Consider the following 11,832-nt stretch of genomic DNA (forward strand, 5'->3'; position numbering starts at 1 on the left):
AAGATTGTTAAATGGCGACTTAGGCATCCACGATGCATTGAATTCTATACAATATTACTGATTGTAACATTATCATTCTACTTTTCATAAAACTCTACCACTTTTTTATAAAATACATTATACTTTACAAAAGTTGAATGGGACATATTTAAAAGAACTCATTTATGACATTGCATTCCATATTATTGAATATATATATATATATATATATCATTGAAACTTTTAATGGCCATTATACTCTTCTATACCAAAGGTCTATTGGCCCAGTGGTATAAGTTGTTTGAAAATATGACTCTCCCCTTAGGGGATGAGGTTCAAGTCCCATAGTAAACAAAAGCGTAGTCTAGAAGTAGGATTATTTAGAGTGTGTGTGTGTGTTATCTGTTTAAAAAAAAAGTCCATTGTTAAGTGTCAAATTGACATCCATTATGGTTGAATTTAATTCATTGAATGTCAACTAAACATTTCACCTTATCCATCTCTTTCATGGAATTATGCATTGTAGATGCTCTTAATTTCAATCAAGGTTTTAAATGGTGTGAGACGTGACATGACAACAATGTTAAGCTTAAAACTTTACGATTCATATAGTATTAGAAATGTGAGCATTAGTGGTGCCACCTTTAGTGATGACATCAAGTCAGACACATTGGGCTAGGTGGCATCAAGTGTTCAAGAGATCTTATATGTAGATATTTAAAAAATGAATTTGATATTTATAAATTCATAAATGGTGATACTCGTGATAGAAAATGGTTGGTGGTATTCAACAGAATTTGCTAAAAGATTGTTTTTGTTGTAAGTTGTTTAAAACTACACACTCTAGAAATAGTTTGGCAACCGAAGGAGTAATATCTTGGAAACATCTTAATGAAAAACTATATGAACATATGATTAATTTAGAATCTTGTACTAATATTGTAACATCCTATTTTGAGAAGTTTCTTATTTTGGGGTTATGGACAAAAATTGGATCAAGTAAAGGCCTTGGGGTTCAAGGGAATAGGGTTTAGACCATATTGGATGTGGATAATATTGGTTATGAGATCCAATCCCTTGGCTTGTGTTTTGGAGTCAAAGGGTAAAATGGAAAAAGTGATGTTTCGGATTTCTTTCATGGAATAAAGATTTTAGTTTGGTATATTTTAAGTCAAAAGTAATTAGATAGGATTGTGGGGATCTTCAATACATTTCCATGCATATGAAGAACGCTAAAAACAGAGTTGAAACGAAGAATTTATGGTTGTTTGAAGTCGAAGTGGAAAATGGTGGCTTTTGATTATGCATGGCATAATTTAAAGTTACACAAGACATAACTGGGGTTTACTGAATTACGTAGGGCATAATTTGTGTTATGCGTGTCGTAATCTTGGTAGATCAAAACCCTAAATCTTCGGTTTTGAGCACTATTTAAGGGCTCTAACTTATGGGAAACCCTCTCATTACCAGTCTTCATCACCTAAGATCATTCCTTAAGAAACCTTATCCTCCACTCACTTGTTTTTTAGCCTTGGCATCATTTATGAGCTTATTTTACTATTATAAGGTTGAATCTTGAAGATCAGGGCAGTGGAAAAGTGTATAAAAGAAGATTTCAAGTATAGATCCAACAAGATTACATCATTCATGGATCATTGTGAGTAAAAAGCATCTAACTTGCTCATTGGTTTCATCGATCTAGTCATTTTTCATATTTGACTCTTTTTTGTCAGTTTAGTGCATTAAAGTTTAGATCTTGAAAGCTTGTGACCTTGTTATGGATAAAGTTGGAAACTTTATCCATCTAAATATCTTATTGATTCAAGTCTGAAGGTTAAAGACTTGGACTTAATGTATAAAGTTTAGAAATATGCATTTTTAGTCCCTTTGAGACTTAAAGACTAGATCTTGGTTGTTTAGGAACCGGATATGATAATTGGATGGTTAACGTTATGCATTAAGCACTTAATGAGAAAATTTGGACAATAGTTTATTACGCGGGACATAATTCTGGCTATGCAACACATAGCCTCATTTCCACCCGTAACTGCCATCTTGACTTTGACTTTTGACCATTGATCGTTGACTTTGACCTAGTTTGACTTCGGGTCATTTGGGGTAATTTGAATAGTAGATTGAGAATGGGTCCCTGTTTGATGTTTAGGTAATATGTAAAGCCATTATTTGGGGCAGTGATCTTTTCAGCTAACTTCTAGACTTTGAGGTGAGTTTCCTCACTATGCTCGTGGGTAGTAGGCACCAATGCATGCCCACTAGGTTATGTATCCTAGTATATAGGATGTTGCTATGCTATAGTGATCTATTAGATCTGCATGATTATCTATTTGATGGTTATATGTTTATCTTTTGCATATGTCAACATAGTGCGGTTGGATTGAGGCAACAATGCTTTGTGCAAAAGCGAACAAACCCAGGAGCAATCCAGACATAAGTTGAGGGCCGGGAGGTCAACACATATTTATGCTCTGGGCTCAGGAGCAATCCAATCATAAGCTAAAGGCTGGGAGGGGAATCCAGACTTATATTGTAGGCTCACGGGTAATACAGTCTGATGACTGTGGACCCGAGGGTAATTTGGTCCGATGATTGTGGACCCATAATCCATGTTGTTATATCTTTGTGTGTGGGGTAATTTGGGGGAACTCACTAAGCTTTGGCTTATCGTTTGATTTCATGGTTTCAGGTACATCAGATGATCGGGGCAAGGCGAAGGCATGATTGTACACATCATCCTTGGGTAGTTTTTGATAAATGATTTTAGGATACTCTGATTAATGATTATGGATTCTGGAACAATGTTTTGAATGATTTATGGATTCTTAAAATGGTTTTAAAAATGAAATTTTTTACTATGATTCTTGGGATGATATAGAAACATGAATTAGGTTAAATAAAAATGAAACAATTGATAAAGATTTACAAGAATTGATTAAAAGGGACCGAAAATGGAAAGAAGTTATGGTAAGAATAGTTACAATTGTAAAATGTCTAGTTGAAAATAAATTGGCTTTTCCAGATGCAAGTCATGAAGAACAAATGACTAAGTAGTTGGTGTTGCAAGTGATCAAATAAAAGTAGAAAAGTTTTTTCTAGAGTTTCTTATTATAGAAGATATATATGCTTAGGACATTTTATATTTTACAAGATTCTTTGAAATCCCTTGACTTGAATATTAATTGTATTCAAGGACAAAGGTATGATAATAGATCAAATATGAAATCCAAACATCAAAGTGTACAAAAAATATTGTTTGAAATAAACTCAAAATCTTTTTATATGCATTGTAGATGTCATAGCCTTAATTTAGTTTTGTGTGATATAGAAATTATCATAAAGCAAAAAAAAACTTATCAACGTTAAATGATGTTTTTTCTAGTTCCACAAAAGATGAAATGTTTTACTTGATCATATAGATGAAATAACATTAAAATCATTGTCTGCTACTTGTTGGAAAGTAACATTTAAAGTGTTAAAGCAATTAAAACCTAACTCTTTCAAAAAAAAAAAACTTTAATTAGCTGAAGTGAGTGATGATGGGAAAGTTTGTGGAGATGTTGAATCATTAGTTAATTGTGAATTTCTTAGTTTTGAATTTATTTTAAGTTTAATTATATGGCGTGATATATTGTAAGAATTAAAAAGTTACAATCGAAACATATGATTCTTGATATGATTCTTGATGTTGACTCAATAAATCTAAAGAAATAACACATGATATACGAGTTAAACCTAAGTTTCCTATAAACTCCTTGCAAATTCTACATCTAGTTTTTCATTCAATCATCTCTCGTTCAATGTAGTATATTAATTCCTTTGTTAGTGTTACAATCACTTTTTACTTAGTCCCCACTTACGATGAACTCTATGATTTACATTATATTTTGGCATAAAAGGTGTCACTAAAACAAATAAATAAATAAATATATATATATATATATATATATATATATATATATATATATATATATATATATATATATATATATATATATATATTGACATAAGAAAAAAATATAACTAAAATCTCAAAATACCAAAAAGGTGTAACTAAAACTTTTAGTGGCACCTTTTTTTATGCTGCTTATTACCGGGGGTGGGGTGTTAGTGGCACTTGCATGATATTTAGTGGCATTTTTTCTACGCCACTAAATGTCGTTTTATTTGTACTATATATTCTATTATTTTTATATAAATAATCGGAAAGGTTTAGTAATAGGTTTTTTTTTATGCTGCTTATTACCGGGGGTGGGGTGTTAGTGGCACTTGCATGATATTTAGTGGCATTTTTTCTACGCCACTAAATGTCGTTTTATTTGTACTATATATTCTATTATTTTTATATAAATAATCGGAAAGGTTTAGTAATAGGTTTTAATAATTTTGGCCAAAGTTTTCAAGGCTTTAGGTCAATGAAGAAAAAGAACACCATATGGATCAATTTAATAATGTACTTGAGTTTAGGAAGAATAATAATAAACTATCAATCACTACAAAAAATATGTCATTTAGTGGCACACAAAAAGTGCCACTAAAAACCCAAAAAAATGTCACTAAAGGCTTCTCAAAGAATCAGCGGCACACTCAATAAATGCCACTAGAAACGCTCCCACTAAAACCTTTTAGTGGCACTTTTTGTTTTTGCTGCTGTAGTTTTTAGGCTTTCAATGGTACTATTTTATTTCTCACAATAAAACAAATTTCTTTTGTGGTACTTTTTTATTTGTCATAATAAAACAAATTTCTTTTGTGGCACATATTTTGTGCCACTAAATCTGATTTGATTTAATACTTTATGTTACTTTTAATTACACATTTTAAGATTTTAGTGGCACTTATTTATTTACCACAATAAAAAATAGTGGCATTTTTTTTGTATCACAATAGAAGAAAATTTTTTGTGGCATATATTTTGTGCCATTAAAAGCTCATGTGATTTAAAAAATTCATGCTACTTTTAGTTATGTATTTTAATATTTTAGTGGCAAATTTTATTTGCAACAATACAATTTCATCTATAATATAAAATAAAATGAATAATTAAATTGTAGCACATTGAAAATAATCAAAATTTCATTGTTTTTCATGAATATTTTTTAACTTTTTGAATCGAATATCTAGGTAAATATCAAATATGTCTAGGTACATGCTAAACATAAAGTAATGAACAAAAGTTAAAACATGCATATAAAAATAAAAATAAAAAAACAAAAAAACAAAGACATGATAGGTTGAATAAATTGTGTTATCTCATACTCTAGAATCAATGCTAGCAATTCCCTGTCAAAAAACAAACAAAGATAATCCAGAATCCAGTGAAATAAGGCTTAGTTTAGAAAATAAATAATATAACACTAAACATAGATAAACTATATTTATAAGAACAAAGGAAAGACAAAAGCTCAAAAAAATGATTACCATCATTATGATGACTTTCAGAAGATGCTCTCTGGTTAACTAAATTAGAGTTGTGTAGAATTGTAGAAGTGCTTCCTGGCATCTAATACAAATTAATGAAAACATATATATAACATTAATGTCCAACTCTAGATATATTCTACTAGTCTTGTACAAATGAACAAAAAGAATACGTTTAAGAAGATGCATATGTACACCAAGAAGATTATTCAGAAGGGCAAAAGTGGTCATTCTTGAGTCCAATTGGGAATATCATAATGGACTAATTTTAATGAACGTTTTTTTGTTCATAGGGTAATTGAAAAGGAACAATGCAATTATAGATAACATATGTACCTATATGTTCATATTGCTAAGAATTCCAGACAAGTTTGCATTAGGTATATGTTCTTGGATGATATTTGCCATAAAGTTCACCATATTTTTAGTTGCTCGACAGTCGGATCATTAGAACAAGAAACAACCTTCTCTTTTACGGTAGGCATCCTTCTAACACATCTAATATACCCTCTTTTTTCAGGACCTTTAACTTTAGAGTAGTCAGCATTTGAAAAATCATCTACAGATCCTAGGATACTTGATCCTTGGGTATTTGAGGAATCGCTTGCAGTGGCTTGTAGGGAACTCTGCATAATAACAACATACAAAAAACATGACAAGTGTTTCTCACCCACTGTTTTTGTCCCACTTTCAAATTAATAGCAACATACTTTGAAAGTGGTTTCTATACTATCATAGTATAGCAACCTACTTTAAAAGTATGTTTCTAATACTTTGAAAATGAGACAAATTACAAGGTTTAAAACGAAACAAAGAGTATATGACTTGATATGATTAAAAACATGTATATATAATGTCTAGGGAAATCATTACCATAACTTGAGCGACTTTTTCATTCACGATATTTCCATTTTTATGAGTGCGGGTTTTTACATATATTTGTCCTCGTGTTGGGTATACACCATTCTTCAATGCCTATAACAAGATGTAGTTATGTTCGATGAAAAATAAATAATTTAAAAAAAAAAAGACGATAATATAAGTCAAAATAATAAAATATAATAATACCTCTTCGTGAGAAAGTCGAGCAAATGATTTTGTCCCAGAAACATGGGGCTATTCCATCTTTGCACGACTCTTTCTCCTCAAATCACACATTCTCTACATAATTATTTTTCATAAATTTACTTTATCTTTTACCCACAATAGCAATGTACTTTTTGTTTTTTAGTGTAAAATTGTTATAACTAAAAGGTAAAGGTAGGGATTCAATGAATAAAAAGCAAGCTAGGACATTAAGGGTAACTAACTTTTTTATTATTTTCCATAAATTTACATTATCTTTTACCCATAATAGCAATGTACTTTCTATTTTTAGTGTAAAATTGTTTTTAACTAAAAGGTGAAAATAGGGATTCAATGAAATAAAAGCATGCTAGGCCATTACGGATAACTAATGAGTAAAAGGATAAATTCCTTAGTTTATGTAAGAAACTAAATATATTACCTGATATTCTGGAGTAAACCAATAAGTAACAAGTTTTTTAAACTGAGTTAGGTTCACCCTGTTATCTTTCTCAGTTTGTTGTACCACAATTTGATCGATTGTAAGACTTGAATCATATGCACGTGCTTTTAGTGAACCTTTCCAATTCCTCCATTTTCCCCATGCTAAAAAGGATCCATTTCTTGATTTCACTTGTTTCAGCCGGATGAATAACAAACTTGGCCTACAAATAAAGCTTACATGTAAATATAAATACACCATAATTTTGGTTAATAAATACACACCTTAACCATAGAATACATATCTTCTTTCTTCTGTATACCAATCATCATAATCTATTCCGACATGATTAGCCATCCTCACAAGGGTCCCAAGGTATTGTACGAGTTCATTTCCTTCATCTCCTACCGGTTTTCCGAACCTATTAAATGTCACTACTATTTTTTGGGAGCTACTCATGTTCCATGTCTCGGTCTTTTGAGTATAACCCCTTACCTTCTTTTGAGCACCTAATAAAAAAATTAGTAAAGTTAACCAAAATTACCAATAGAGTGATAATATGATAGTTTTCATCAATTAGTTAGTAAATAGACATGTGTTTCTTTTTTTACTCAAAATTGAAAGATGTCTTTCTGTTACAACTTGGAAGCCTTTATAATGAGACGAGAAATTTATTCCAAAGAAAACATCTAAACCTTTCTTTGAAAAAAAGCTTAAAATACTAAGGAAATATGAAGAATTGACAAACTTTAAAGAACTATTAATTGAATGTAAGCTTACATATTTTAGATGATGTAAACAAGAGATACTTAGATAAAGGAAGTGGAAATTTGATCTAGTGGTAGATAAAGTGGGCATTTTTCATCAACAAAATCAAAATATTTGATCTACTAGAAAACAGATCTACCTACTCAAAATGATTGCATATACCACAAAATAGATATGAAAATATGCAATAATAGTATCAATCAACAGAGTAAGGGTCGTTTACACAGAAAGGTAAATACTATAAATTGAAATTGTAAATGACAAAAGTAAAAAGAACATGAAATACTTCAAAAATATATGTAACATATGTCCGTGACTTACCTGATTGGCTTCCTTCAGTAGAGCTGTGTTCTTCAGCAGTAGACTGGCCTCCAGTAGTTTGTGGATGACCTGATTGATCTCCTTCAGTAGGGATATCAGTTGCAGAAAACTCAGAACTTTGATCATGTATCTCACTGTCAATAGGGATATCAGTTGAGGTGATGCATAGCCTCTTACGCCTACCCATCCTCCTATAACACCACAACAAATAAGTACATGCATACAAATATATACATATAATACATAGATAGATGCATATAAATATACACATAAAGATAAAGTGCATCAATTTTTCATTAACTATCATCAAATACTAATCTAGTCACTATTATTTTCTTCATCATCTATGACATCTATGTTTTTATTAGCTATTATCATTTCTGGTGTAACATCTATCCCATCATCGCCAACCCTATGCAAGTTAGGTACATCAAATATGTCATCATTAGCACCTCCCATGTTAAATAAATCTCTAAGCTTTACATGTCGCACAATCTCCCAACCTATATGTTTAGGATCCATTGAGAAGAACACCTTGTCGACTTGTGATGCCAAAATATAGATGTGATAATCATAAAATATGACAATTTTTAACCACAAAATATTTGAGTGTCATATCGTAAAAGATCAAATTTTTAATTACAAACGAGGCCACTAATCTTTTGGGGTTTCATTTATTTCCTTTGAAACAAAATATTATTATTATTATTATTATTATTATTATTATTATTATTATTATTATTATTAGAACCGTGGGTTAATGTTATAAATAGAGTGTCATATTATTATTAGAACTTGCCAACAAATATATGGAACATAACTTTCATTTTTATTTCCTTTGATAAAAAGAAATTTGATTAATTATTATAGATATATGTTAAAGATTAAAAATGAAGAATAATACTATATTATATGATATAGTAGTGTTTGTATTTGAAATTATATGGTTTATGAAATACTCAGGAAACAAAAACTTCAAAAGGCACCGTGCTATACTTAAAAAGTTCAAGGTTGACGTAAGAGTTGAAATTTAGATTTAAGTTTTTTTTGTTTTTCTTAATTATTCAAATTGTGCATGAAATAAAAAGCAAATCAACTTATTTCAAAATAAATGATGATTTGAAGAAGATGTAAATGAAAAAAAAAAAAACATGTCAGGCATTAAAAATAAAAACCCCTATTAATGTTAATTAAAAATGAAAACCCCTATTAATGTTAAATTAACATGACAGGTCAAAATCATGTGTTTGTGTTTGTGTTTGTCATATATTAGATTATTTTGATAAAGTCAAAATCAATAGTTATTTTAAAAAGAGAAAGTGATAAATTTGAGGATTGTATTAATTAATAGACTTTTCACTGTAGCAACAAACTTTATTTACTATCTGGTGATGGAAATGCCCCTATTAATGTTGAATTAACATGACAGGTCAACACACAAATTGACCACATGGATACTAAATCTTCAGGTATAAATTCATTTCCTAGTTGAACATTGTTTAAAGAAGACATAATAATGAAAACTTTGAAACTTATGTCACAGGAAACTATGATGCTAGAACCCTAGTCACAAGTGGAAATCCGGTATGTATCCTTGGATGACAGATTAGTTTAATGCAAGTTAATATTTAATCCAAGTACTCTTGTATTTTTAGGATGATGCATACAACAATACAATGACAAAGGCTAACGTTGCCAAAGCTAAATTTGACAAGCTGACACAAATGAGATCTGAACTTGCCTAAGAACATCACAAGGTTTGCACAAAAATCTAACCTTTTCATGTTAACAGAACTAAAAATAAATATCCTTTTGATGTGAGTTAATAGTTAATCTCAAAGTGCTGGTTTGTTCATAAATCTTTTTGTTTTACAGGTGAAGGAATCATTGGAGAAACTAAAGGGTAGAGTTGAAAATTTTAAGGTTTGTTTTCATAACATATATTTTAGTTCTTTTCTATCACATTTGTTTGTCTTTGCTTACTACTTGACCCAACTCCACATTAAATTTTCACTGATTATTTTAGTTCTTTGCTTACAAGTATCAAGTCATATATTGCTATTATGGTTAAATACTAGTAAGTATAGTATGTTGCTATTTTGGTGGGTTACAGTCGGAACTAAGGGATATGCCTAGTGAGACCCTGGAACAGGAGCTTTAAGTTCTTATTTTTGATACTATTAAGGTACAATAACCTAAATATGATGTTGAATTATTAGATTCCTAACAAAGAAAGTCAAGGAAATGAGACTTTCACCATTAAGTCATTAATTTTACTATGTTAACAAACACATTGATTTAATGAACTTAGTGAGTCTAATGAAGCAATATAGGTAAGTACATTTCCTATAAATTTATAAGCTTATTGTAGTATGATGATAAGCCTCAAAAACTTCTAGTTAATAGTAGGAGGGGTAGAAAGGTCAATAAATAATAAAGCAGCTATGGAGTGTGGTAAATTCTCTGTTTTACCCTTTTTGCTTTATCCTTATATTTTTGTTATTCCTTTAGGTGGTTATGACCTTAGCACTAATTTTGTTGTGTTGCTGTAATCATGGGGATTGTTCCAGCTGGGTTGTGGTCTCAGTGGTCCATATTTTGAGGATTATTCCCTTAGGAGAGTATTTATGGAAAATTTTGTGATTATTCTTATGAACTTGGAGAGACTCTAACCTCTATAATTGTGAGAGAACTATCATCAATCATATGAGTTCTTAAGTATATGTGCCTTTGTAAGTTATTCTTATTCATAGCTTATCATGTGAAGATATGGTTGAATTCAATATTGTAGGACAGTGCTGCTAACAGGAAACAAATAGTTGATCATCAATGGAGTCAAATAATGTCTAAAGATGTTGTCAATTAGTCATATGCCTCTTTTCAAAAACTATTGGACTTTTAAAGGTTAGCAGCTCTCATAAAATTGATAAACCCTAGAAGTTTGGGCAATGATTTTGCAACAAATCGAGCAGTATACAACTTCAAATTTACCAGCAAATGAAATTTGTAAATATGCTTATTTAAGCAGCAAAAATACCTAACAGTGAGATTGAGGATGCAACAGCGACGATCGAGGAAGTGGCGGCTATCGAGGAAGCGACAACGATCAAGGAAGTTTTAGCGATTGAGGATGCAGCGACATCGATCGAGGAAGTAGCAGCGACGATCGAGGAAGTGGCGACTATCAAGGAAGCGGCGACGACCGGAAGCAACGACGATCGCGGAAGAACCCACAAGCCGATGACAGCGTCCGGCGTTGACAAATAGATGGTGGTGATAGTGCGTTCAGATCATCGTCAGGAGTGGGAGCGTAAGATTTGATTGTTGCACGTATCATTTTTTTAATTTTAATTGTGGCTTTTGTTTTATGTACTAGTTTTTAATTTTATCACGGGATTTTAATTTATCGGGAGTTATTGAACGAGAAATTGAGAAAAGAAAATGGTGGTGTTGTTGAGATGGGATGTATAAGTGTGTCTACGCTTGAGTAATCCATTAAGTGGGGATTCACTGATTTTTTTTTCTTTTGATATTTTAATTAAATAAAAATTCTGTAAAATTGAATACATGGATTTGCTAAAATCGTTATATGGGTATTGATCGGTTATAATTGATAATTTTCCTTTAATTCTTAAATCTAATTAGTCAGCATGAAATTGTTATATTAGAATTTTTTTAATCAAGAAAATAGACATATTAATGGAAACATTATAAATTAATCTCAAGTAAAAAATTTCGTTTTCAAAATTAACACAACAAAATCAAAATTTAAAAGTATTGACATAATAAATTTCCATAAATATTTTTAATAACAGACTTAA

The 11,832-nt window shown here is 30.6% G+C and overlaps 1 protein-coding gene across 1 annotated transcript; it reads right to left on the reverse strand.

Moving 5' to 3' along the window:
• Positions 1 to 5,113: 5,113 nt before the first annotated feature.
• LOC145012566 (uncharacterized) lies at positions 5,114 to 11,397 on the reverse strand. Its single transcript, XM_078971365.1, has 9 exons — positions 11,049 to 11,397; positions 8,012 to 8,202; positions 7,207 to 7,431; positions 6,923 to 7,145; positions 6,484 to 6,576; positions 6,289 to 6,390; positions 5,752 to 6,041; positions 5,416 to 5,497; positions 5,114 to 5,277 (listed from the first exon to the last, which is right to left on the reverse strand). The coding sequence occupies exons 2-3, from the start codon at positions 8,196 to 8,198 to the stop codon at positions 7,208 to 7,210; spliced, it is 411 nt and encodes a 136-aa protein (XP_078827491.1). The 5' UTR covers positions 8,199 to 8,202; positions 11,049 to 11,397; the 3' UTR covers positions 5,114 to 5,277; positions 5,416 to 5,497; positions 5,752 to 6,041; positions 6,289 to 6,390; positions 6,484 to 6,576; positions 6,923 to 7,145; position 7,207.
• Between the last annotated feature and the right edge of the window lie 435 nt (positions 11,398 to 11,832).

This window comes from Lactuca saligna, chromosome 8, assembly GCF_052625555.1.
Source record: "Lactuca saligna cultivar CGN05327 chromosome 8, ASM5262555v1, whole genome shotgun sequence".
NCBI classification, from domain to species: Eukaryota; Viridiplantae; Streptophyta; class Magnoliopsida; order Asterales; family Asteraceae; genus Lactuca; species Lactuca saligna.

Excerpts from the sequence above, each read along its gene's own strand:
- LOC145012566 (XM_078971365.1), bottom strand. The coding sequence starts at position 8,198 with ATGGGTAGGCGTAAGAGGCTATGCATCACCTCAACTGATATCCCTATT. Across the intron at positions 7,432-8,011 it reads TACTGAAGGAAGCCAATCAG|GTGCTCAAAAGAAGGTAAGG; the intron begins GTAAGTCACGGA and ends TTTTTTTATTAG.